The sequence below is a fragment of the Chanos chanos genome, chromosome 14, assembly GCF_902362185.1.
Source record: "Chanos chanos chromosome 14, fChaCha1.1, whole genome shotgun sequence".
In the NCBI taxonomy this organism is placed as follows: Eukaryota; Metazoa; Chordata; class Actinopteri; order Gonorynchiformes; family Chanidae; genus Chanos; species Chanos chanos.
In genome coordinates this window covers 12,885,048-12,913,009 of record NC_044508.1, presented here as the reverse complement: position 1 = coordinate 12,913,009, position 27,962 = coordinate 12,885,048, and the positions used below count along the sequence as shown (strand labels likewise).

At 44.2% G+C, this 27,962-nt stretch overlaps 2 protein-coding genes across 2 annotated transcripts in view; both read right to left on the bottom strand.

Annotated features, from left to right (window-relative positions):
* sned1 (sushi, nidogen and EGF-like domains 1) overlaps positions 1-5,471 on the bottom strand; it is a 28,022-nt gene extending 22,551 nt beyond the window's left edge. The window contains 2 exon segments of the mRNA XM_030791578.1: positions 5,255-5,419; positions 5,421-5,471. Of these exon segments, the coding sequence (XP_030647438.1) occupies positions 5,255-5,419; positions 5,421-5,471 (216 nt within the window).
* A 2,314-nt stretch (positions 5,472-7,785) lies between these two features.
* The window catches only part of crocc2 (ciliary rootlet coiled-coil, rootletin family member 2), a 35,448-nt gene continuing 15,271 nt past the window's right edge, over positions 7,786-27,962 (bottom strand). The window contains exons 10-37 of the mRNA XM_030791080.1: positions 26,971-27,067; positions 26,682-26,771; positions 26,174-26,335; positions 25,569-25,768; positions 24,902-25,084; positions 24,049-24,193; positions 22,105-22,251; positions 21,574-21,804; positions 19,766-19,959; positions 19,409-19,536; positions 18,837-19,006; positions 18,260-18,439; positions 17,724-17,858; positions 17,313-17,456; positions 15,101-15,339; positions 14,543-14,702; positions 14,285-14,452; positions 13,255-13,647; positions 13,016-13,144; positions 12,724-12,844; positions 12,367-12,530; positions 11,893-12,066; positions 11,295-11,561; positions 10,034-10,183; positions 9,395-9,595; positions 8,537-8,668; positions 8,040-8,219; positions 7,786-7,869 (exon numbers count right to left, since the gene is read on the bottom strand). Of these exons, the coding sequence (XP_030646940.1) occupies positions 7,786-7,869; positions 8,040-8,219; positions 8,537-8,668; positions 9,395-9,595; positions 10,034-10,183; positions 11,295-11,561; positions 11,893-12,066; positions 12,367-12,530; positions 12,724-12,844; positions 13,016-13,144; positions 13,255-13,647; positions 14,285-14,452; positions 14,543-14,702; positions 15,101-15,339; positions 17,313-17,456; positions 17,724-17,858; positions 18,260-18,439; positions 18,837-19,006; positions 19,409-19,536; positions 19,766-19,959; positions 21,574-21,804; positions 22,105-22,251; positions 24,049-24,193; positions 24,902-25,084; positions 25,569-25,768; positions 26,174-26,335; positions 26,682-26,771; positions 26,971-27,067 (4,768 nt within the window). The remainder of the gene's footprint in view (positions 7,870-8,039; positions 8,220-8,536; positions 8,669-9,394; positions 9,596-10,033; positions 10,184-11,294; positions 11,562-11,892; positions 12,067-12,366; positions 12,531-12,723; positions 12,845-13,015; positions 13,145-13,254; positions 13,648-14,284; positions 14,453-14,542; positions 14,703-15,100; positions 15,340-17,312; positions 17,457-17,723; positions 17,859-18,259; positions 18,440-18,836; positions 19,007-19,408; positions 19,537-19,765; positions 19,960-21,573; positions 21,805-22,104; positions 22,252-24,048; positions 24,194-24,901; positions 25,085-25,568; positions 25,769-26,173; positions 26,336-26,681; positions 26,772-26,970; positions 27,068-27,962) is intronic.

Genomic DNA, 27,962 nt, shown 5'->3' with positions numbered 1-27,962 from the left:
TATAGTTTTATATAAATATAGAAAAATTAGAAATTAAATCTTCTGCTGTGCATGTATTTTAACATCAAACAGATTTGGGCAGTATACTGTGGTTGCTAGAATTATCTAGAGTATCTAGTCTTTTTCCCCTTCGAATCACATTTTGCCAACTGCCAAAGACATCCAAAAGCAGACACTCAGCCTCATGAGTTTAAGAAGGCTTTAAAATGATATGTAGGAGTTGAATTATTAATGGCAGATGTAGGACCAAATAACTGTCATTTTAAGGATTAAATTATTGCAAGAGATTTACATAATTAATTTTTTTGATTGAGGTGCTAGATCTTTGAGTAAAGAAATCATGTAAATACCAGAGATACCAACTGACTTTTTTTTTTTTTTTTTTTGCAGGATTGATTTTAAATGACTCAGAGTTTGTAACATAGCCCATATTTGTATGACTTCATGGATTTATTCATCATTCAGTTTCCCCAGTTCATCTTCTTTGATCCTCATCATCTATCCCATTTCTCCTACTCTCAACCTTGACCTTTGCCCTCCTGTGTACTGAACAGCTCAGTGACACGTAACTATGGCAAGACAACAACATCGTACACATTGCCTCTCCTTTTCCCCTTAGCGCGTATGGAAACCATAATTTGGTGGACTTTGCTGGGAAAACAGCAGAGGGAAGTTTTGCTTGGCCTGTCTTGCGGGTGCTCGGATAATTACCCGACCACACTCTTCCCCTCTCTGCGTCGGCATGGCATGTTTGAGAATGTTGTCGGCTGAGGGAAGCGAGGCTCCTGAAAACCATGGGGTCAAGAAGAGGGAGGATGACGGTGGATATGAAGGAATGAAGGAGACAAATTACAAAAAGAGAGAAATATCTGGGAGGGTGTGGTGTCGTCTACAACCGTGGCTACAACTCTGTCTGACATGAACTGGTGACAGATACAAGTGTCTGAAATAAAGCAATACCGCCCCGCCCCCCCCCCCACCACCACCAACACACACACATACACACACACACACACACACACACAAATGACCATGGATTTTGAGTATGGGTTGTTCAATCAAACTGTAGCAGTTTAATGATGATTACTTGTGAGTATGGAAGTGGCACGTTCATTTCAACATTTCACAGCAGCTTAAACCTGCCATCCTTTGGTCTGTGTCTGGGGGGTGATAATGAATAGAAATCACCCAGCTCAGTGCAAGAGTTACAGCAGGAAATCACTCAAAACACTAAATTAGCAATTATTTCCCAGCTTAGTAATATGTTTTGGCATTCAGTCTGATCTTGGCATCTGGAAGAGGTTAAACCAGCTTTTTTTCCTCCTTGTCCAAGTATCTTAATAAATATAGGATGGGGTAATTTGATGAAACCAGAGCCTGGTGGGTGAGCATCGAGCCCTGCTCGGTCAGGTAACTAAAAGATACAACATGGAAATGATCACAGCATCAAAACACAGGGAGCTCAATAATGTGTGTGTGTGTGTGTGTGTGTGTGTGTGTGTGTGTGTGTGCGCGCGTGAGCATGCACATGTCAGCTTGTGTTTTAGTGTGTGCATGCATTTGTGTGTACACACACGTGTGTATGTGTGCATAAGTGCGTATGTGTGTGCATGCGCACGCGCGCGTGTGTGTGAAAGAGAGAATTTGTGTGTCTCCCTCTTTATCTCTCTCTCTTTCTCCTCAAGGTGCCCCTTCACTCTCGGACACCCTTGTTATTTTTTGGGGAATTCTTTGCCGAAAATATCCTGGGTTTTCCTTGAGTAGTTTTCGTTGGAGCTAAGTAATGTATAGACTTAAACAAACTTTCATTTGGGATATCTTGGGCCAAAACAAATCCCCTAAGATAAAAAAGGTGCCCGGGGATAAGTTAAGGCAAACATTAGACCTTCCTTGTCAGAGGAGAGCTTTCACAGTCATACTTACTAGAGAAGTAGCCATGACTTTTGAGCTTGACCCTAGGTCTCCTCTCTCTCTCTCTCTCTCTCTCTCTCTCTCTCTCTCTCTCTCTCTCTCTCTCTTTCTCTCTCTCTTCCTCCCATCTATTGAAGTGTTAAGTTGTGACTGGTATGCCATGTTGCACCACCCTAAGACCCTCTATATCAATCTTCATATCTCTTATATCATAGAACAATATACAAATAGCCTTGCTAGGCTTGGATAAATAATTTTTAGCTATCCGGAGGAAAATTAATTTCAATGCCTGTCTCTATTGAATCAAGTCCAAATATAAGTACAAAAGCTTAACATAACAAATGACTAACTTGATATAAAGCATAACACACACACCAATCTACCAGCTCCCACAAAGCCACACACACGCACGCACACACTTGCGCATGCACACATAATTCTAGCCGTGTGGGGTCACTTAAGTAAAGCCAAAAAGGAGAGCAAAAAAAACACTCCTCTCCCCCAAGGTTGAGGATTCTCTCTGTGTAGTTGCGCAAACATTAAGTGTTGAAGTGGTTCAGATGAGCTATAGCAGATGTGTATTTTGTGTGAAGTGTGGCTTTATAGCTTTTTGTCCCTGTCAGTCCTTCCTCATCTGTTTTGACTCATTTCAAGTATGAACACATTTGGTTTAAACTCAGTTATAAACATCCCTTTCATTTACACTGATAACAAACCACATACACACACCAACGCATTATTGTATTGTTTAGTAATGCCTATTATGCTCGCGTATTGATACTGCTTATCGTAACATGCAATCATACAGCATTTATTATCAAGTGCCTCAAGTTTGCTGGGGTCGCTGCGCTGTTTTCGGGGTCAATAGCACGTTAACGCGCGGTATCTGTGATTGGGAACGTCTTGTTTCGCTTGACTTCTTTTCAAGGTGCTGTTCTTTTTCCCTGCTTTCCATGTCTTCCTCCTAACCCTTGATCCCAAGCGTGCATTAGATTAGCGAATCCTCGCACCGCGTTGTTTGGCATCCCAGTCGGATACTCTGCAGATGGACCGGTGCTCTGTTTGAGGCACTGGAGCAGCGCAGCTGGTCAGTCTAGAGTGAAGACCCCTGTGCTCCTTATCTGGAGCAGAGAAGGAGGCAAGGGAGAGGTGAAAACTCCCAGACACAAACCAAAACAAAAGGGACAGCGCTCTCTGTCTTTCTCTCTCTCTCTCTCTCTCTCTCTCTCTGTCTCTCTCTTCTCTCCCTCTCCCCCCTCCCTCTCTCTCTCTCTGTTTCTCTCTATGTTTAATAAAATTTTGCCTTTATCTCTTTCCACCATCCACCCTCCACCACCACCCTCTCTCTCTCTCTCTCTCTCTCTCTCTCTCTCTCTCTCTCTCTCCCTCTCTCTCTCTCTCTATCCCTGTAGGATTAGGAGACAGAGCAAAGTTGTGGAAGGAGGGATGGAGGGAGGCAGGAAGAGTAGAATGGAGTGAGATTTTGGAGCTCGGGGTCTTGCTCTATTTGTCTTTAAATTCACCTCACCGTGTGGCGGGGGAAAAGAAAGGAGGGGAGTGTGTATGAGTGTGGAGGCAGAGGTAAGGAGAGCAGCTTATGGCAGAGCTGTACGTTTTTACAGTCCTTTTGGAGTGAGAAGGGGAAATAAAAAGACAGCCGGAAAAAAATCAACAGAAAGAAAATAAGAGAGAGAGGAGGAAGGGGGTGTTAAAGGTTAAGAGAAAAGCAGCCAATTCTTTCAATACGGGGAAGCACATACAGTAAGTGACAGCATGAAATAACTTTAAAGAAGCACCGTAAATTGTCCGGCTGAAGAGTTTTTCTGTTGCTATACCCTGAGGGGGTCCTGGGATACCCTCATTAAATTACCCATGAAAATTTGCCCCCATGTTTCATTGAAAATCTCACTCACACAAAGTGGCTTTCAAAAGGCATCGAGCAACATGCGGCCAATGTGCAGTAAAGCTGCCGCTAAGCCCAAAATGTTGTGCCGTTTCAGATGTAACCCTAAGTACAACCCTGGCAGTGAGACCGCTTTCACTCCCGCTGCATGGGCGACTTGAGATGTGCGATCGTACTTGACCTGCAGTAACCTCTCTTGCTGCACCCATTGCACTGTAACAATCTTGACAGATGCTCACATGTCTTTATTATTCACACACTAGAGATTCAGTGAGATTCAGCCTCTCCCTCCTCTGTCCCATCCCAACCCAGTCTAATCTTAGATCTGCTGCGCTATCCGCAACAGGTCTTATCACGTCTCACATTCGGAAGCATCATGCAATGAAAGATGAGATGTGCCATCCCGGGGGCCAGACAGACACACACACACACACACATGCACACACACAAACACACACACACATACACGAGTGATCACACACACAAACACACACACACACACACGCAATCACAGCGAAGCACGAGACAGGCATCACCGTGCACCTCACTCTAATGCCACTTGGCAGCTTTTGCAGAGACATGATTCTAAATTACTTCATTACTTCAAAATAGGGCACAACAGAAATACAATATTGCACTGAACAAACATTTGTTTTAAATGGCAGCTGGGGGGGGTGTGGGCAGGGGGAGGCGACCAGGCTTAGGGTCCCTGTCCTGGCTTGTCTGCCCTGTTACTCCCATGCCGTATTGGGATGCTGACCTCACTTCTTCCCTCCTTGACGCTTAGTGTGGAAACCTGACCTTTAACCCTGCCCATTGTTGCCGTGGTACCTCAGTCAGGTTTGGCAGGGTGATGAGAGACGAGGAAGGATGGAGGTTTCGGAGAGTAGAGGGGAGTGGGTATTTTCAGAGGCGGCAGTTGCAAGGATGCGGACAAGCAACAGGTGGTGTTGATTTACTAGGCTGGGAGTTGAACCTCATCTGTGACATTCTAACACCAAAGCTTATCGTACTGAGATGAGCTTAAAAATTTCGTTTAGGGAGGTCCACTACCACTCATATAGATTATTTCTATATATGTCACTCTACCCTCCTCTCTCTCTCCTTTATACAAAAATTTGTTTCATTCTTTTTCTTAAGGACACAGTTTATGCAGGTATGTACCTATACAATCATTCATAGTGTATGGCAGTGTGTGTGTGTGTGTGTGTGTGTGTGTGTGTTTGTTTGTTTGTTTGTATGTATTTGTGTATGCCATAAACACTCACAAAATCTGCTTAGACACAAGCTCTCCATTTCATACACCCTAATGCAACCCAAACGAACACCTCAAACACCATCTCATTCAGTCACACTAACACAGCCTTTGAATGAAAGACCACAGTTTCCACACCGAGCCCCACACACATACACGTGCACACAGACACACTCCTTACTCACATAGAGTCCTGCATGCCTGTCTCCAAAGAAAGGGAAAGCCACAGAGATCTCTACTAATCCAGAGCCCCCGTCATCCTGTGTGTTGGTCTGGGTGTCTCCCTCATCCTGTCCGAACGGGTAGAAATCCTCCAGGGGTACAGCCGGATCCACGCCGGGCAGCAGGGTCCAGGCACAGCAGCACACACATGCATCGCAGCAACCCCCACAACAGCCCCATGACCCCTGTGATGGGGGGATGTAAGGATGGAGAGGAGAGGAGAGTAGAAGTGCAACAGGAGACCTGGAGGACAGGAGGATAGGTAAAGACCATCCAAACCCTGAACTAACCCCAGCAAACACTCCTCTCTAAAGCCTCCCTTCTCTCTCTCTCTCTCTCTCTCTCTCTCTCTCCTTCTCTCTCTCTCTCTCACTGTGTCTCTCTCTGTTTCACCACTCTCTCTCTCTCTCTCTCTCTCTCTCTCACTTCTTAGAGCTCTTGCCCGTGTTACTTGGGCTGCGTGTCTGAGACAGAGAGGTAGATTCCTTGCATTCTGCTTGCTGATCCTGCCCTCCGTCTCTCACTAAAATGAAAAGAGAGAGGGAATGAAAAAAAAAAAGAGGCAGCAGAGTGATTCGGCTCTGAATTTTCTCTCTGAATTTTTTTTTTTTTTTTTTTTTTACAATCCTGAGATTTAGTCCCTGATGGTTAGCTAAGAAATATCCTCAATAAAAGCTCTATTCTGCCTGCCAAAGAAGTCCTTTCAGACCCGGCCCCACCCCTCCAGGGATTCACCACCTTGCATAATGAGGTGCTCTCAGCAAATGGTAGAGTAGAGGGCGGTAATTTGATAACCGATGGGCGGGGCTATGATAATCAAAGAGGCACTTTAAAGAGACTCTGACAGCGCATTCCCCGGTGTTCTTAACCCTTGCTTCGGACAGCTGGTTGAGCCAGCGCCGCTGCATGAACGTACACTCTCTTGCGCGGCGATGCGCACTGGAACGCATTGCAGTAAGAGGGCAGCATTAGAACATGCCAATCATATTATGGGCGCTATCGTGTCAAACACGCACAAAATACCGCTTCAAAGAAACCATACACAAAGCTCCTCTGCTTTGAGTTAAGTCTTAACGGCAGGATTTTTTTTTAATCTTAAAATCAATTTCCCCTCAAAATTCATCATCCTGCTCATGAGATGTCTAATTTTCAAAGCGGCCCGAAAAGGACACACTTTAAACAAAAGCAAAACAAAGGCTTAGCTCGCTGTGCGGCTGACGGAATCGTGCAGTAATGTGTGAATGAAAGGCTTTGAAACTATGCTTCCTCTGGCAATAGAGGAGGAGCGTTTTTATCCAAGTAGAAAAAAAGCCCACGTTTGACAGAGCCTCATTAGTAAGACAAATCAAATCTTGGAACAAGCACGTCACATGGGATTATTGCGGCAGTTTATAAGTTGTTTGCACACATCAAAACAACTTAAAGCAATTATCGACCATTCAAAGCCAACGTAAATACAGAGTCTCAACTGCAAAACACCAGATGCCTTCATGTTGCTTCGCATATTGTGAATTTATTGGCTCGTGAAAATCATGTTGCAGGGAGGGTATACATACATTACTGTCGGGTTAATTATTCAGAAAAACATACTGATTATAAATCAATTCAAAACATGGTTTAGAAGTGACAAAATTAAGACATAATCACAGCGGTGACATTAATATTAAATTAGCATAAAAATTGATGGTCCTCTAAATATTAATCATTAGGAGAATTCGTTTTCATATCATTACTTGACATTTGACTGGTGTTAGGATTTTCTTTGTGTACGAGCCAATATGATTCATATCATTTAACTCTTCTCTGTATTGGAGAGCGACCTGTTTGTGACAGTCAAAAATACCCTAATACCATAATCTCCAAATCATTAGACATAAATAATGCAACTACATGAACTTACTCAGTAACATGAGAACAGCAGTGAAATGACTGGGTGGTGAAGAGAACATTCCAGAAGATGTGGGATGGGTAGCTTCTTATCTTTTATCCTAACATTGCGAGTGCTGTTTTTAGATAAACAAGTATGACAAATAGACTAAGGCACACGCACTGCTGTGGTTTGCAGAACAAATTCTTAAAACAATCTGGCACTTTCAGAGTGTTTGGGAGAACAGTGCTCTTATTGTTTGTTGTTGCTGGGTTTTCTATGCTTGTGGATGTGGATTGCTAGAATTATTTGGGTTCTTGTAGCTTGAAAACACACCCTGTGAACAGTGATTTCATGTGCTTTGACACTATGGGTGTTAAGTGTGTGTATATTTATATATAGTGTGTGTGTGTGTGTGTGTGTGTGTGTGTGTATGTGTGTGTGTGTGTGTGTCCTGTCAAAACAGCTTATTGTGCGTATGTTTGAAGCTCTCCAGTTGGACTGGCTCCAGCGTAAAATCCGTGGGTCACAGTGAACGCAGTAGGATTGTGGGATGACACACAAAGGCACTATACCGGGGCTTTTTCCCCCAGTGGGCTGTGTGTCAGTCAGCCAGTCAGTCCCCTGTCAGACCCCCGGTCGAAGCATCTGGCTCACGTAAGCCTGCCTCCGTCTCATCTCTTGTTCTAACTGCTCCTTTAGCGTGCACACCTGAATCAAGGACATGGTTAAAACGTCAAAGAGTTCAACTGTTCGAAACACAGCACCGACCAACGAGAAAGCAACGAAACAACACTCAGACTCGTAATTAACCGTCGCTACACATCATAACATCTAAATCAGCTGACAATGCAGTCTCAAGAATTAATGTAAGTTCACACCTGTTCCTCAAGACAACGGACTCTCTGGCGGTGGGCTTTCTCTCGGGCCTCCAGGGCCCTCTCGGTCTGGTGCTGGGAGCTCCTCAGCCGCTCCGTCTCCAGGTCCAGCTCCTGCCGGTGGCGCGCCGTCACTTCTAACAGCCGCTGTGAGTGGGCATGTTCCATATGAGAGATCTGAGCCTGGAGGCAGGAGAACAGTGCTTAAATCCGGAGGGACGAGCAGGTGTAAGAAGCGAGAGTGAACTTGTTTTTATTCCAAACAGGCTATGTTTTTGTATTCTAGATCTGAAATGGATTTCAAAATACTAAAGGTTGAATTTTTTGAAAATAAGGTCCGTTCTGTTGTATTGACTTTCTATGCTTTTTTTTTTTTTTTTTTAACAATCCATGGAAATTTTCTGCTGAAATTCCAACCAATTTCTCCCTAAATTTCAAATGAAGGTGTAAGATATGAACAACCAAACCCATCTACATGTCTCTTTCTCTCTGTCTCTCACCTGTAGAGCGTGTGTTTCAGCTTGGGCCTCATTCAGCTCCTGCTCTAGAGAGCGTACACTCTGCTCGAGCTGTTCTTTGTCCCGACCAACACACGCTGCCTCTTCCTCCAGCCTCCTTCTCTCCTGTTCCACCTCACACACACACACACACACACATTGGGCGATCATGTGCCATACAGTAATGTGTGTAGCAGAAGCGGTGGTGCAGGCTGTGTTCCAAATACACACACAACACTCACATTTGTCCATCATCATAGCAAACCATGTTACACACACACGCACGCGCACACGCATACACACACACACACACGCACACACATACAGAGGTGCACACACATACAAACACACACACACACACACACACATACACACACACACACATGCAAGACTGCTTCTGAAAAGAAAACATATGACCTGCAGAGGAGCACCTGGACAAACCTCAATTTCATCAGACTGAAAGACACTCCAGACATGAGAAGAATTCACCCAACAGAGAGTGGAATATCTCCAATCACACAACATACAGGCATGCTTGAGGCACTACAGCTCTTCGGACTAAATTAAAAGATACCAAAATATCTGACAAAGCAAAGCACATGTGATCTGAAAAACTCACTGAACGTAAAGTTTACACCATATGCTGTCCCTCTTTTATTATGAGGCATCTTTATGGGAGTGCATCCTATCTACTCTAATAAACTAAACTGTTATAAAAATTAAACTGTTATAAAAGATTTAACAATATCTGGAATAACCAGTGTGTTGACACACACACGATATACTGTAGTTGACTAGAATGGCGCTATTGTACTTTTACACTGGCAATGCAAGTGATAACCAAAGACCTGTCACTCATACCTTTTCCAGGGTTTTTTTCAGTGAGGACTTGTCTTTTGTCAGACGGCTTAACATGTTCTCCAGCTCCATCCTCTCTCCCTGGAGCCGCTGTAGAGAGGCCTCCAGGCTGTTCACTCTGTCCTGGAGCTCTCCTCTCTCTCTCTGGAGCTGTGTGGAGCTCTGCTGAGCTTCTATTTCAGCTTCCTGTTTCTGCCTCAGAGCCTGTATGTCAACCAGGACCATGCAAACCAACTGTGCTCAGTACAGTTAAGATCTTTGTTGTGCTATTTTACGTAAACATTGGGTTTGTATGGCTAAAATTCCCCAAAGCTGGATTCCTTGAGAATTGAAGGAACGGGTTAGGTGTCTAAGGAGAACTACATAACATCAGATGTGGAAAGAAATGTGCGGTGGCAAATTTCCACATGACCCAGGATAGAGTGAACTGCTTCTTTCACGTGTTTTATATGGAGTGATGCTTCAGTCTCACTGAAGATTATTTTTTGAAAAGAATAAATAGCTGAGAAAAGTCAGGTAAAAATTAAAGCTCTGAGAAAAGATAGGTAAAAGTGAAAATGTCAAAAGTTTGTTTTACTCTCTCTCTCTCTCTCTCTCTCTCTCTCTCTCTCTCTCTCTCTCTCTCTCTCTCTCTGGTCTCACCTCCTGCAGTGCCCGGTTGTGTTTGTCCAGTTCTGAGGCTCTGAGCTCAGTTTCCTCCTGGGCTCTCTGTAGAGTCTGAGCCTGTTCACTCAGTGCATAGATCTGCTTCTTACTGTCTGCAAGAGCCTCACGAGTTTTATCCAACCGCTCCTACAGAGACAAACACGCGTCAGACCACACACACACACACACACACACACACACACACACACACACACAGAGGCAAACACATACCCATAACATGCACACACACACAGATAAATACACACACGAATAAACACACACATAAACATGCACACACATGCATACATGTCCGTATGTGCACATGCACGTGCGCGCACACACACACACAATTTTTGGTATAGCCTAATTAACTAAATCTTCTCGTTCATGTTTCACTTGCACCTCAAATCTTTATCATTTTCCTATTCATATTCCAGTATCTTTCCATGTCCTTTTTCCTACTCTCTTTTCCCTTCTCATAACCCTCTCTCTCACACACACACACACACACTCACACTCACTTTCTCACTCCCTCTTTCTCATACACACAAACATGCACACACACACACACACACACACACACACTCATTTGAAGACTAATGGTCCAGGGGCAAGAGTTTTCGAGATTTTTTTGGCCTTTTTTTTATTGGCATGAACTGACAGGTCTTGAGAAAACTATGGGAGATTTACGCTAAGCGAGCTGTGTTTTTGTTTGCACAGCATCTTTAAAACACAGGCTCAAACTAAGCCCCTAAACGCTCTCCTGAGAAGCTCTCGCAGAATTAATGAGCTCGCCACGGCATTCACAGCACAGACATCCAGGTCCTTGAGGGAAAATGCAGCAGCATAGGTAAATAAAAAAATCTGAACTGGAAAACTTACGGAACGACAGCATAAATCATCCAGGGCTCTAGCGATGGAGTCAAAATTATTTATTTCGTATGGAGGATACAGTTTTATTGACTTGGAGACTTAGAGTGTGATCAGGCGAACAGAGAACCTGCTGTAATTACTTGTGTAATTGTGATCAGACTGATTTTAACTTGTCAAAGACCGACCGCTGTGAAGACTGAAACGTGGATGAGAAACTACAGTGTCAGTGTTGGAGGACAGAGAAGAGACAAAAAAGAAAGAAAGAAATTGAAGTTTGTATCAAAATTTGTTATGAGTCAGAATACCCTGACACACACACACGCGCACGCACACACACACACACACACACACACACACACACACACATGCATGCACACACACTCACCTGCAGCATCCCGCGGTCATGTTCGGCGGTGCTTAAGGCTCGCTGTAGCTGTGTGGCTTGTTCCTGTGCTGCCCCTGCACTGGCGCTGCTGTTGCTAAGCGACGTCGCCATGTTCTGAAGCTTCTCTCTCAGTTGCGCCTCCTGCAGTTCAGAGCGAGCGAGCGCTGCTGCCATCCTCTCGCCCTCGACTTTTAGAAGCGTGGCGTGTTCCTCGCTCTCACCCAACTCGCCGCGCAGTGCTGTCCAACGCTCTTGGTGCATAACCACCTGCATTTACATTCACTTACTAAATGCTTTCAGCAAATTACATAACATTACATAAAAATGGGACAATGGGAATTCTGTTCATTATTCACTTGGGAAAAGCAATGGCTATACAAAGTCAGTATTGAGAACAATAATTCTTTAATAATAATAATAATAATAATAATAATAATAATAACAATAATGAGAGGAATGATAGGTGCCGAAAACAACACTGTGCTCCTGCCAACTTACTATAATAAAAGAATAAAAAGAATTACAAAGGTTATAAATATATGAATGAAAAGACAATTATCTTTATGAGTTAAACTCTTGTGTCTTAGTTTCATCTCACCTCCGCTTCCAGTTCCTCCACCCGTCGCTGCGCACGCTGCAGCTCCCCCTGCAGGGCACGCTGGGATAGCTCCAGTCGCGCAACCTGTGACTGTGCAGCCTCACTGCGCTCCTGCAGACGTCTCCGCTCGCTGTCCAGGTGAGCCTCACACACCTGAGAACGCTCCAGCTTCTCCTGTGCACAAAGCAGCCTTGTTAATGCAACCTCACATAGTTGTTCTGAAGCTGGCATAACAGTGACACATGGTGGTTATAAAAGATGGGAGTTGCATTCATTGTATAAAAGATACATATAACTGACTTCAAAATGTCAGAGTCCGGGGATATAAGAGTGAAACTGTGTGTGTGTGTGTGTGTGTGTGTGTGTTTCACCTGAAGTCTTTTCCTTTCTGCCTCTGCCTCCTGCAGGCGAACCCTTGGCTGAGAAACTGTATGTGTGTGTGTGTGTGTGTGTGTGTGTGTGTTTTTGTGTCACCTGAAGTCCTTTCTTTTCTGCCTCTGCCTCCTGCAGGCTAACCCTGAGCTGAGACACTTCCTCTCCCAGGATCCTCCTCTCTCTGTCTCCCCGCTTCACAGTTTCTTCCTGCTGAGCCAGCGATGCCTGAGAACACTCCAACTGCTCTGTTACTTCACGCTTTCCTGGAACACACACACACGCACGCACGCACACACGCGCGCGCGCGCACACACACACACACACACACACACACACACACACAAAACACCTTATGGTACATAACCAGTGGTCTTCTGCAAAGATCAGGTCAGTGATACAGTACAGAGCTTCTCCATTAGTAGGTTGCTGTTTTATTCATCTGTGGTGCTGTCTCACCCTCTTCCATCTCTTTGAGAGATTTCTTTAACTGCTGCAGTCTGGAGTTTGTCTTCTCCTGAGCGCTCTGTAGCTCCGCTACCTGACGACTGAGTCTAACCACCTCAGCCTGGGCCTGGTCCTGAAGAGGGAGGCAAATTGTGAGCAAAGAGAAAATCAGAACTTTTGGCAACACACTGTCCACGGTCCACACTGAATCTGGTTTTGGCATGTTTTAGACATGTTTTTATTTAAACATGCTTTATATGCAAGCATGTTCGCCGTATGTTGTTTTAGGCATGCTTAGCGGTACCCTTTCCCTCTGTGTGTCCCTCAGTTCCTGCTGAAAGCTGTGTAGGGCTGTTTGCACCACGTCCAAATCCAGCTCCCCCTTGTCTCCTTGGGAAGGGGAAAATGGAGGCCCTGATAATGCACTAACCCCCTGTCCATCTGCCACACTCTCACCTGCAAGTCACAATCAGACACAGCAGAAATCTAATCACACAGCACTAATAAAACTTCCTGTTAGTAATAGTGTTGCCTCCCTCTGACTTCTTTACCTCTTACTGGGGAGAGGCTCCTCCAGGGAGACGGGCTCCGTCCTCGAGATCTGGCGTTTGGCGAGCCGGACCCGCGCCCGATGCCCAGGGTTCGTCTCAGGGCGGAGTTCAGAAGCGCCCGGTGGCGTTCCAGGTCTCTGCGGACGGAGTCGGCCTGGCTCAGCTGCTCCTCTAGCCCCTGTGCCCTTTTCTGGGCCAGGCTGACCTGCAGTGTCAGCTCCCTGATCCGGGCTTGGGCTTCCTGCAGAGCCTCCTCCAGCCGGGCCATGTCCTGCCGTTGTTTCTGCTGGCTCTCCTGTAGCCTGGCATCACGCAGGCACTGGGCTTCCCTGCCCTGTCGCTCGGCCTCCTCAAGTTCTGCCACGCGACGCTGCAGACCAGCGGCCTATGCCAGGCAGTCACGCGGGATTATGGGAAGTGATGTTTACAGAGTTTATGGAGTTATGTGCGCGAATGCACAAACACACACACACACACACACACAAACACGCACACACACAAACAGACCACCCAAGCTGAAATTAATAAATATTGAAAGGTATCTGATGCTTAGCACTGTTTACAAACATACAAACAAACAGTATCATTACAATTGCTGGTTCTCACTATGCAAGTGCATGAAGAAAAAAAAGAGAAACAGAAAGAGATAATAAACATGAATGATCAAGACATGTAATAAGGGCCAGTTCATTCCTCAGCTCCCATCATCTTATTCATAAGGTGTGTGTGTGCGTGTGTGTGTGTGTGGGTGTGGGTGTGCGTGTGCGTATGTGTGTGTGTATGTGTATGTATGTCTGTGTTTGTGTGTATCTCTGTGTATGTGTTTATGTTTGTGTGTGTGTGTGTGTGTGTGTGTGCGCGTGCGTATGTGTGTGCGTATGTGTATGTGTGTTTGTGTTTGTGTGTATCTGTGTGTATGTGCGTGTATGTATGAATGTGTGTGTGTGTGGGGGGTATGTGTTTGCATGTGTGTATGTGTTTATGTTTGTGTGTGTGTGTGTTGTTATTATCTGATTCCTGACCTCCTGGAGAGCAGCCTCGCGGCCAGCGTCGCTCTCCAGAACTCTCTGTTTCAGAGTGAACGCCTCCTTCCTGGCTTCCTCATGCCGTTGCTCCTCCTGACTCACACGAGCTTGGAGGTCTCTGACCTCCTGACCCCGCTGATCCGCGTCACTCTCTAGAACCTTCACCTGGACACGCACACGCACGCACGGTTTAGCTTAGATCTAGATCTGCTTCAGGTCGGTCATGAACGTGTCTTAAAACTGTCCGGCACAAACCTGTCTGCGGAGTTCCTGAAGTTCTCTCCGTGCCTGCAGACGGGATTTCTCCAGCTCACGCATGGTACCTCGCAGTTTAGTCACCTCCTGCTGAAGGGAGGCCTTACACCCTTCTAAAACTGCCAGTCTCTGCTCCTTGTCTTCCAATGCTCGTTTTAGACTGAAATACAGTGAAAGAGACAGAGAGAGAGAGAGGGAGAGAGAGAGAAAAACACAAGACAGAGAAACATCTTAAACTGAACAGCATTTCAATAAAGCCGCCATAAATCTATGTCAAAAGATCAGCCGCGGATTATGACTCTACCATTCTGCCATCATTCATCACTAATTCGCTCTGTCACACTCTGACTACATTAATTTAACCACACAGACATCATATTACTCTTTCATTCCATCACTTAAACCCCATGCTAATTCTATTATTTCACCACAGATTCATTCCATCTCTAATTCACTCCATCGCTGACAGTTAGACCGTAGGTGGCAAGACTACGGCGATGAACATGGGGAATTTCTGTCATTGTTATTCTGGGTCATTTCTGTTCTGTTATTCTCTACCTGTTATTGTCACTCTCAGTTCTCTTCACTGCTGCCCTCAGCTCCTGATTGGACGCCTGGATGGCCTCTCTGTCCCGCGTCTCGTTCCCAAGTGCTCTTCTCAGCTCAAGGGTCCCTTTCCTCTGGGCGTCCCTCTCCTCAGCGCAATCTCTCAACTGTCGATGAGCTTCGATTAGCTCCCTGCGCGCAGAGTCCCTACTCTCTTCAACCTCTGCGAGCACTCTCCTCAACTTTTCCACCTGATGAAAAAGAGAGAGAGAGAGAGAGAGAGAGAGAGAGAGAGAGAGAGAAAGAGTGAGAGAGACCCCTTTTTCACTTTCATTTCCTGGAGAATGTGAATTTTCAGTTCATGAATACATACAAAATAATCTTTAAGTTTGCTTTGAAAATACATTTGAAAAGTATAAAGCAAGAATAAGACATGTATATCTAAAGTGAATGTGAATGATAGCTAAATTCTAGCTGAGATGTTAGTGAGCGCTTGTATTGGACCTCACACTTTCCTTCTGCAAGCTCTGATTAAAACCTTCTTCATCTCTGAGAACACACAGGAATATGACCTACATTCTGGTAATAGTTTGGCTACAAACCCTCATTTTATGGCATAATTTAGTGCTGCAGTAGCCAGCACAGCCAGAAATATGGAGACGAGAAAGAGAGAATGAGAGTGAATGATAGAGTGTGTGAGTGCATGTTTTGTGTGTGTCAGAAAGAGACAGAGATAGATAGATAGACAGAGAGAGGGAGGGAGAGAGAGAGAGAGAGAGAGAGAGAGAGACAGAGAGAGAGAAGGCTATGGATTTGCCAAGGGCTGCTTCTGCTGCATTCAGTGTAAGGAGTCTGTGTGGGATGAGTGTGTGTGTGTGTGGGTGGGTGCGTGAGTGTGTGTGTGTGTGTGTGTGTGTGTGAGGGGGATGGTTTGTTCACAGGGCCACACAAGATGTTTTCTTCTCATAAATTCTATGTGAGAAAAATAATTCGCTGCCATTTTAACTTTACTTTAATTCATTTTCTCAAAGCTTGGAGAAAGATTCGAATACAAAAGTATTGAGTGGACACAAGGGCAATTTGGGGGTGAAGTGTTAAGCGGCGTTCCCATAGAAACAGTCTTTAACCAGCATGGGAAAAAAATAAACACTCTGTCACCCTGCTTATTTAAACAAGGGGTTAACTCAAACTTTGAATTTCATATTGCCAAGAGAAAGACCTCCCTTGCTGTCTTTGTCTCCTTCTTTCACTCCTTCACACTCTCTCGCTCTCTGTGCTGCCAGATTGCAACTATCCAGGCGGAATTAGTATAAATATTCAAACAAGTGGAGAAAAGTTAATCAGACAAATCAGTCAGTTTGGTCATAGATCTCTTATAGATTGGTTTAGAGAATAACCAGACCCACCCACTTGTAAATACGCCACATTTTCCCACTGCAGAGACTGCAAGGGAAAAAATACACATACATACAGACACATGTACAAACACACAGACACACACTTACACCGTTTTCCATTCACTAGCTAACACACGATACACATTGACCTATACTGGTTGGTAGTACTCTCTTTCTCTCTCTCTCTCTCTCTCTCTCTCTCTCTCACACACACACACACACACACAAACATACACTAACACACTCACACACAGACACACACACACTGGAATGAGGTGTGTGGTTCATTGCAGCTGGTAGCATTCTGGCCATGTTTGATACATATGCTTGCTGCCAAAGTCAACAGTAGCCCATGCTAAATGGTTCTCCCCTGCACTGGTACTAATTGGTACAAACTGGACTCCAGTGGGCCTCACGGCGCCGCCTGGACCTGGGTGCTTATGCCAACCTAAACAAGCCCACCAGCCTGCTGCACCCACCTCCTGCCTCTCTCACTCTGTCTCTCTCTCTCTCTCTCTCTCTCTCTCACACACACACACACAAACACACACTTCTCCAAGACCATTCTTCAACAACACTGTACATCCTACACACACACAAATACTCAAACATGTCAGGAGAGCTTGTTATGTAGGGGACTGATGTATGGGAAGGTTCTGTGCAGACTCTCTCTCTCTCTCTCTCTCTCTATCTCTCTCTCTCACTCACGCACACACACACACACACACACACACACACACACACACACACGTGGGTCAAGAGGTAGCAGAGGCGCAAAGCAGACCTCTGAGAAACAGCCATTGTTAGCTGTTACAGGACTGACTCACCTCCTGTTGTGTTTCTTGTTTGTAGAGACTCAGCTCTCTGATCTGTTCATTCAGACTCTTCTCTGAGATCTCACGAGAACTCAGCGACTCTTCAAAACGTAGGTGCAGCTCCTTCAACTCTGCCTGCAAGCCAGCTATTGCATCCTGGACAGGAGATTTGGGGGAGGTTGGATAAATGTTAGTAGTATAAGTATGGATGGATGGATGGATGGATGAAAAGACAAAAAGATGAGGATGATAGTGATGCAGAACCTTTAGTTATGGCCTTGTTAAAGTGCAGCAAGGCCACATTACACATTTCTACGGTTCATGTTTGACCTCTGACAAAGAGACTGGTTAACTAATCACGTATATACTATAAATACAACATAATCTATCCAAAAAAAAAAAAAATGTTTGGATGACTTGTACCTTATCCTGTTCCTGTCTGCTCAGGAAGTCTCTACGCATACGATCTGTCTCCATGGTAGCGGTTTCCATGTCCTGCTGCAGGGCCAATAGCCTCTCAGTAAGGGCTGCTTTCTCTGCCTCCTTCTGAGACAGGGCCTAGCCAATCAAACCATAGGAAATGGACTCTCAACCCCAACTGAGACCAGTATTACATTACTTCATACACACTTGGACCAAGGAGTCAACCCAAGAGTGAGAGCTGAAGAACTGGACTAATATACAGCTGTGTGTTATTTTAGGCCCTTGACTTCTGACCTCACGATCACAGGTTTAAAGGCCTTTGTGGGAGACCAGGAGTCTACATTACACTGAAAGGGCCTCAATGTGGCAAACACTAAGTCTGTAAACCCTACTAATGAAAGAGAAAGTGTTTGGGGAAATTTTTCGTTAACCAAAGAACATCTGTCTCGCTCTCTCTAACACACACACACACACACACACATACACACACACACACACACACATACACATCCACATCCACACACGCATACACATACTTGCTGTTTGTGGCTCTCGGCCTGCAGTAGGCTGTCAGTGCATTGCTCCTGCACTTTGGCCAGCTCCTCCTGCAGCTGTTGAAACTCTGCGCGACTCTGCACCCGCAGCTCCTCGCGCTCCCTGCGCAGCTGCTCCTCAGCCTGCTCCCTCTGTGCAGTTAGAGCCACACGCAGGCGCTCCTGTCAATGTCAACAAACAGATTACGGCACAGTTCAGCTCTCTTTGAATCCAACGCAATGCTTTAACGAGCTCTTGCGCGCTTGAATTCTGGGTGTTGTAGTATAGTAATTCCAAGCCCATAGCCTCCGGGTCCAAATTTGCATTGCGGAAAAAATGATTAGGGTTGTGAAGTTTTTTTTAAATAATGTAAGTGCCGTTTAAAACCCTTGAAATCCTCTTGGAGTAAGAGTAAACTTACAGAGTAAGCCAACATTTCATGCGCTTTTAACAAGATTGCACACATCAGTCACGATTATGTTAGTCAGACGGCTTCTCATTTCTCATGTGTACTGTGTCTAGCCTTGTTGAGCCTAGTTGAATTCTGGGAACTGTAGTATGTTTGGAGTTTAAACGTACCTTGTCCTGGCGTTCAGCATCCAGTTGCTCTTGATGCTTTTGCAAGGCATTGCTTAGTGCCAGTTGGGCATTTCTCTCAGCCTGTGCCAGCTTCCCCTCCAGAGCCTGGCGCTCCTGCAAGCTCTGCACTGTCTGGTGCTCCAATTCACTCTGCAAGCAAGACACCTCACCTGCACACAAACACACACACACACACACACACACACACACAAACAGAAATACACACATGCACACACATACGTGCACGCACACACACACACACACACACACACACACACACAGAGCACAATGCCATTCAGGTGTGAACAGACTACAAATTTGGACAGGTGAAAAATATACTTTCAAATGAAACACGCGAACAATGCAATACAGATTATGGCTAGTTTAACAGTTAAATCGTTGCAGTTCTGTCAAAGTTAGACTCCTCAGTGTCTGCCAGACAGGTGTAGGACGGGGACTGTGGTCAGCAGTAGAAAGATGTTCTCCTGACCCCTCTCAGCACAGCTGTGGCACAGCTCACAGCTGAAATATGGGCCCCAAGGCCCCAGGAAGGGAAAGAGACACACACTCACGCGTCAGATTCTCATTAGCCTGCTGCAGACCGCGTCTCTCAGCCTCCATCCGAGCACGGTCTCCTTCCAGAGATGAAACCGCCTCTTGCCCGTCAAACAATGCTGATTCGAGAGTCTCTCGCTCAACGCTGAGATGGCAAGAGAGAGATCAGAGGAGAGAGAACATTTTTTGCGAAGGGCCTTAACAGCAAGATTTTGTAAAAAAAAAAAAAAAAAAAAGAAATAATAATTCATTCGTAAGGAATTAGTATGGTTGCATATAAGTACAATGTCATAAATGTCTTCATTTTACAAATACAGAACAAAGCATACGCACACGCACAACACACACACACACACACACACACTCACACATACCGGAAAGCAGTCAGTTCCTGAACCAGTCCCTTGGTTTTGCGTTGTTCAGCAGTGAGATGGATGGTGAGGTTGGCTTTGTCTTGCACTAGTTCATCTCTTTCTTTGCCTGCTCTCTGCAAAGCCATGGATTGGTTCTCCAGTTCCTTACGAGCCACAGATAACTGCTCCGACAATGCCTGTCTCTGAGCACACGCCTGCATTGGTGATACACATACATATACACACACATAAACAAATATGGATACTGACACAGGGAAACATGCTTACATACACATATACACTCAGGCTCATGTGTGCACATATGCATAAACATGTACGCAAACACACATGGGCACACATGTATATTAACATTAACACATACTGACACTGAACACAATTAAAGTGCATAACATATATTTAGCTCTGGGTAAATCGTCAGAAAAGCAAGACTTAACTAAATGAACCCTTGTATTTGACCCACTGATTTTATATTCAAGTTGACATGATCATTAATGATATCTCCAGTTGAAATCTAAGAGTGCGCTAATGTGTCAGTCTGTGTCAACTGATGGCTAGAAGCTGTGAATGTCCCCACAGAAACACGGTCGTGCTGTTTACTGTATCCAGCTAAACACAAACGCTGGCCAAATATTCCTCTGTAATTCTAGAAGGTTCCCCGCTGGGCCTGAGTTTGGCCATGGTCTTGCGCACTATCAAACAGCCTGAAGACTTATACCATCTGACATGGCAAAAACTGTCCAACTGAAACTGAAATCCAAAGTGAAATGACTGAGTTCATGTGAAACGTCTAAGCAGTGCTTCATGTCATGTAACATGGAAAGGTCAAACATTAGTTTTCCTGTGCTGGCAAGAGTACAGCTCACAGTAAGTTCTGGCATTGTCAAGCCAAGTGTGAGGATTTCTAATGTACATGTTCCTGCAGAAGACCAAAAAAAAAAAAAAAAAGAAAAAACAAAACAAAACAAACCCAGCGAACTCCTAGAGTGTTTCTATCAGCCCACACCGGCCCAACGTATGTCAATATAAACACTCTACGATATGACTCTGTGATATAACACTAACAAATTTACTGTGTGGAATCTACAAATATTGACATTTTAAAACTTCATAGATTTTTTGAAAAAATATTTTTAAGAACAATTAAACACTTCTGTCAAGTGAAACATGAATTTAACACTGTTACAGTGGGAAAGACAAACAGCTGGAATTCTGTGCTGTCTGCTGCAGCTTTAGGAAATGACCCAGAAGGGTGGATAAAGGTGTTAATTTATTGCTTCTCTCACTTATCCCCTCAACGGAACGGTATTACTTGTCTGTAAGATCTATCTGTCTAGCACTCATTCCAACGCCAGCTTCCCTTGACGCTCATAAAACACATTTGTGGGCTGAAGCTCATATTCAGCATTGGAGAGAAGGTGTTGAGTGGTGTGGTAGATGCATCCAGTCCATCGCATTGGCTTTTTAATGTGACAATGAGACCCATTACAGCTGAGAGCAGTGAATCACCGCACACCCCAAGTGGTTTGCATTGTCCTGAATGAATTCGGCTCTTGAAGCAGGTTTTCTATGGAACTTGTAGGACTCCGCCCCCTCATACACAAACTCTTTTTAGTTTCAGATGTTAACTAGGTAGAGTACAAAACCAGTTTATTTGAGAATACTTGATGCTCTGAGGGTCTTCAACATTTTGTATTTAGAAGGAGGATTTTGCTGTTTTAAATCATCTAAATGGCATTAGGTCAAATTAGAAGAAGAGGTGATAAACAAAATCACTTATGAAGGGCTGAATAAGAGGAGAAGGGCCTGACCTGTGCATGTTGTTCCACAGCCTGGGCCTTCTCTTTCTGCAAGAGACTCAACTCTGCCTCCAGGCTCTCCCGGGCTTCCTGGAGGTGGTTTTGGGAAGCTTCTAAGGCCCGTTTCTCAGCTCTCAAGTCTAGCAGCTCCTGCTGAAGCTGACCAATCTCCTCTCTTGCTGCGTTCCGCTCAAGCTCCGCCTCCCTCCGACACTCACTAAGCTCCGCCTTCTCCTGCTCTACCTGAGAACACAGCAAATGACTTGACAGCACTTCCTTGTGACTTTAACATGACATTATGTGGCATTTACACAGGCAAACAAATGCATTCACTATATTAACAGGTCCCCCCCCCCCAAACATCAGATTACATATGCACAATTATACTCTATATGTGGAAAGAACAGCAATATAATGACTGCATCCATAATTATAAAAGTAGTTACAGTGCAGCGTAGCTCATTAAAGCACTGGATATAATGCATATACAGTGTTACCGATACGAGCTCACAGTTGTGTAATATCACTGGACACAGAAGGTACCTGTAGGAGGATGCGGTTGAGCTCCACTTTGTCTTTAGCCAGACCTTCACTCAGGGCAGCTGTCTTGGCCAGAGAGTCACGCAGCCCCGCCCCCTCACTCTGCAGTCGGGTTAGGACCATTTCCCGCTCTGCATTCTGAGATTCTGCCTAAATTGAGCAGCACCAAAATCGAGAGGGTTGAATCTACTGACGAATTTGCAGATTGCAGTGCTTAAATTCACTACACGTATCAGTAAAACTCTTCAACTTTGCTCAAAGATGCTTGCTCAAAGGTGCTGAATGATGGCACTTCTGATCTCCTTCACTCTCAAAGGTCCTTTGGTCCTTAATGCAGAGGAGTCATTATTCAATTCAGCTTTACCTGATTAGACCTTTGAAAGAAAAACTATTCTCCAGACAGACGCGATAACCAGTCTGCAGCCATAAAAGTCCTCTGAACATTTGCACAGCAAACTTCTACCAACCCTTTCAAAGGTTCCCTGCAGAGCACAGAAACCAAAGAAGCACTGAGGTAAACTTTACTTCCAGTAATTCAGCAAGTGTGCTGGAATTTGGATCGGAAAAAAAAACCAACTTTGTATTTGCCGTACGAATAAATGCTGCATAATAATCTGCATAAATAAAATCTTAGGACTGAGAGAGATTGTAATCTGTGCAGGTAGAGAACTTATGAGTTAAGAGAGTTTCCATCAAGGTTAAAAAAAAAAAAAAGGAGGTCAGTATACTCAAACGTGAGCTGGAGAAAACTTGCTAGTGCTCTGTCGACCACACAAAAACTGGAGACAAAACGAATCCAAAACAAAACCACATGCTTCTTACAAAGTAACACTGTAATTGCACCTCCCACAAAGTGTCCTTTCATGAAAGCAATAAATTACCTGTACATGGACAACACAACACAGTGATAAACACGATCCATGCATTAATACACAGCAAATAAGAACAACAACAAACAGGCTAGTGTGCATAATAAATATATTCTTTTGTATTTTGGAACCACTGCCATGATATTTCAGTATCGCCGTCCACATTATGGCAACTTGCTAGTGTGTAGTGCTTATTCCATTGGTCTGCAGGGCTTACGTGTGTGTCATAAAAATTTTTGACAGAATGTTCCAGAATGTAGTCAACAAAATCAGAACAACAGGAAGGAGAGATGAGTGGTATCGTACAATGTCCAGTTACAGAGAAATCAACCCAAATTTCAATCAGCTGTCTCATTGACCAATAACAGTACGTATAAACATTAGGATGGATATCTGGTCCAAGCTGCATACAAAGCTCCATTGTTTTTTGTTACAGAAATGTCACAGACGTTTGATGTGTTCATCAAAACAGGGACTAATTGACAATCAATGCTGTTACTGAAAGAAGAATGGCCCATCTGGGCACAAACCTCCACGCTAAATTTTGTTAAACAGCTTGCTGTACTGCAAACTAAGGATCACTGCAAATGCTGTAATTGCCAATGTTAAGTCCTTCTCTAGTTAGACAAACTAGCTGGCAACATTAAAACAGAGGATATCTGGTAAAAATTAGGAACTGAATTTCTCACTTGTCTATTTTCATACTCAACCACAGAGCAAAACAGCATGTTTCCCAACATTATGGATGCCTCATGTGTTGGCTACCCCTTATCACATCTTGAAAAGACAGACTTTTATTAGTCATTACATTAATGAATTTCATGCAAACAAAGGATATACAACTGTGAAACTCAGTATCCAGGACAACATCACAATGTTTGCAAAAAAAAAAAAAATGAAATGGTTTGATAGTGAACTGGTTTCTTCTACAATCAGAAACAGTTGCTCTAGACTCAAAGAAGCTTCTTTGATTTGTAGGGCTCACACTGTGGAGAAGCCTGGAGTTGAAGCGGAGCAGTGAGGAGCAGAGGGTGGTTGGGACGTCAGTAAGAGGGAGGTAAATGGAGGTATTTCGTACCTTACTCAATGCCTGAGTTAAGCTGTTCTTCTCATCCTCCAAAACCTCCTTCTGAAGGGTTAGCTGACTCAGAGCCTCTCTCAGCGTAACCAGCTCTTTACGTACTTCTGAATGCTTCAACTCTAGCTGCTCGAGATTTCTCTGGCTATGGGGCACAAACACACACACACACACACACACACATACACACACACAAACAACATAGAATAAACTCACATTGTTTACAAACACAAACATTTCAGATGATGTACACATAAAGAAATAGCACTCCATTATCCATGTACATACAAACACACACAAATGGCATGGTAACACAAACGCTGCATAAACATACTCAAACACACAAACATATATCCACACACTCAGTCACTCACACACACACTCACTCAATCACACAAGCTGTGGACCAGTAAAAATGTTTCCGTAAACAAACTCTACAAATGCATTTTCCTGTCTTTAGGGATGGCCGAAATCAATGCGGTCAAAGGTCACGTTTCTCTAATAAATATAACGTAGCTATAGATTCCCTGAGGCTCACAAAGACTATATTACATTTCTGGATATCATCCTCACTAAATCACATTTCTGGCAAAACATAGAAATTCCTCCATATGAGAGTTGTATAGCTTTTGCTCCAAAATTTGGAACAGTGTGGGATCATTCCTTGAGGCCTATCCAGTAAAATAAAGCAGTTCCGTCTTCAGTTGCATTTATAAACACTGTTATCTGGCCCAAGCTTTGAGGATGACATGTGTTAATGATATGGACTGTAAACAGAAAGACAGAAAAACAAACAGTGAGAGAAAGAGGACTTGGGGTTGTTTGCGGGGTGCAGGGTTGCATAACGCCGTACCCTCTTTCGGCCTCTGAACGCTCGCGTGCTAGCTGCCTCTCCAGGTCCTCTCTCTGCTGCCTCAGGAGGTCCCGCTGTCTCTGAACATCCAGAGACAAGCCCTGCAAACCCTCCAGCTCAGCCTGCCGAGAGTCCAACTGTTGCTGTAGAGAGGAAACCAGCTTCTCCAAATCGTTCTTTTCACTGGGGAGAGGGGGGAGAGAGAGAGAGGGAAAGAGAGAGAATGCGAATGTAAAAAAAAAAAAAAAGAAAAGAAAAAAGAAAGAAAGAAATGAATAAGAATGAGAATGAAAGAATACAGAAGGGGTTAAAGTGCAGAGCAGTGAGTGAAAGAGTAGGTAGTGGAGAACGATAGAGAAAGAAAGATTTCACAACAACAATAAGTAGGTCTTTTGTAATTAGAAGATGAGCTGACAGCCTCAACACAAGCTGATCTCAGTAAATAATTCTTCAGAGACAGAGCTAGAGTCAGAACCTCCCAAAGCCAGCACAGCTGTGGAACTGAGTGCAAAGAGTTCAAAACAGTGCATACAGTGTATAAACACACGTTTATTCGAAAACTTACACTGCTTAATCCTAAATGTATGCCAATTCAGTACAGTTATCTATTTTGTCACGACCAAAAGATGACAGGTGTGTGTATCCGAGTGCTCTGAATGGCCTTTACCTGGTGACGATGCCAAGCGACGAACGGTACCTCTGGGCATCTCTGGTACTCTCTTCACCAGTCCTCTCTGCCTGCTGTTTTCCCAGTTCCAGTTCCTGGATCCTCTGGTCCAGTTCTCTCCTCTGAGCCTCTCCTTCCAGTAGCTGTCGGCGCAGGGTTGCAGCTTGCTCTAGCGCGGCATCAAGACGTAAGCACAACTCCTGCACAGGTAAAGAGATTAATCCTCTGAGCACAGCCGCTATTTGCTCTGTTCAGTTTGGTTATATACTACTCTATGTGCTTTGCCATTTTCCCCCAGACACTGTGACATACATATATGTTACAGTCTTGAATGTCAATAGGCACGAATATATTAGTTAACCATGGGAAAAAAAAGGCTACAGACAGACGAAAATGATAATAACAAAAAGATGTACTGATCTACAGGCTACCACCAGAGATGAGACTGTGCCATATCTGTCACGAATCATCTGTGTCTGTCACATAGGACTTTGCCACTGGACATAAAAAACAAATTCAAATCAATTCAAACAAAAGTTTCCAATAATGACATATGACACTGGTCTGTGAGTGTGCTTAAGTAGCCCTGCTGTTCCCTGACTGACCTGAGTTTGTAACTGACGTTGTGAAAGAGCTCTCTGTACAGCCATGAGAGTGTTATCCCGCAAAGGAGAAGAGCTACGTGGAGGAGAGAATGAAAGAGAGGGAGAGTCCACCTCCTCTTTGACATTGTCTGAGCTGGATCCATTGATGTCCCCGCGAACCAACTGATGACACAGGGAGGAAAAAGAGAGATACAAGACCAAAACCGTTCTGAAAAAGAACAACCTCTTTGAATGGTATAGTGAAGTATATTGGAGATTACTACACTACTGTTGCCTGTTAACTGCACGCGATGCTGATCTTCCACATGGCTTTTGAGATTCTAATACTTATAACTGAATAACTAAAATAGACCTGCATTAAAGTGAAACAGCTCTAGAATAAACCCATGTTAAACTATACATGTACTACACCTGACAATCGCAAACCTGCACTCGAATAAAACTGCAGTAACCTGAAGTAAACCAGAGTAACCTTGGCTAACAGTATTGCGTTTTGCAGCGTTTAAACCTGTGCGATGCTGCGAAGGATCTGCTGCAGGCTGTCAATCTCATGGCGTAAGGCATCCCTCTCGGCCCTATCTTCGGTCCTCTCCGATTCCTGCACAGGAAACTTCGTGAGTCAATGAGGCGCCCTCCTGGACAGCCCTGACAAACACCAGAGCTATGTCTCCAGACCAAAGGCAGAGAGGAAGTGATGGAGTTTATCATGACTAAAAGTCCAGACAACATCCTCCAACTGCCCCCCCCCCAACCTTCAACCCTCGAAACCAAGCAAACATGCCCCCTGGGAGTCTCACCATCCTGTCCAGACTGGTTTGCAAGGTCGCTATACTGGTCTCCTTTTCGCTGTTCTGCCCTCTGAGGTGCTTCACCATGTCTGCCAACTCGAGGATCCTACACAGACACACACATACATACATGCATACATACATAGAGACATACATACATACATAGACACATACGGACAGACACAGAGACAAACATTCCAAGATGCACATAAAGATAAACATACATAGATGATCAGACACCAGCTGAAAAGTATCAAATTACTATTTAATAGGATAAAAGAGATTTGTGCTGAGTCTGCATTTCCTCTTTAAAACAAACAAACAATCTCGGACTGAACAAGATTTACGATTATTCATTTAACAGAGGCTTTCATCAAAAGTGAAACTTCCCAGATGTTGTTCTAAACTGAACTACAGTACTCAACACAAATTAAATGAATGTATCACAATAAAACAAGATACATCGAGAGTCATGTGACAAAGTGGGAATTATGGAAGGCTGTGATTAGGAGGTAAGACTTACTGAATGAATACTCTGTTCTTTTAGGAGGTTAGCCAGTACCCTGGCATCTCAAATGCTGATCTAGGAACTGATAAAGTGAGATTTGAACTCTCTCAGTGCTAAAGGTGGCGCCTGCCTTTTTGGCTCGATTGCACACAATATCATGTGCAAGGATACACTTTGTAATATTAACTGATTTTAAGAAAAAAATGTCTTCAAATGGAGGTCAATTTTTAGTCTCTTTAATGTTCTCTGCCTTTTTTTCCCCTTCAGCAATTAAAGGTTCAGGTATCAGAGCAGAGAAACATGCCTTCCCATAATCTCTCTCTCTCTCTCTCTCTCTGTCTCTCTCTGAGGTATTTGTTATTCAGTTCTCACTCATGAAGAGATTCAAAGGAGCTAAAATGTCCATGTAGCAGCCAAGGACATTTTCTTCCAAATGGATCTAACTCTGACAGATCTATGAATCTAGGTGTGACAGAACCGAATGAACATGATT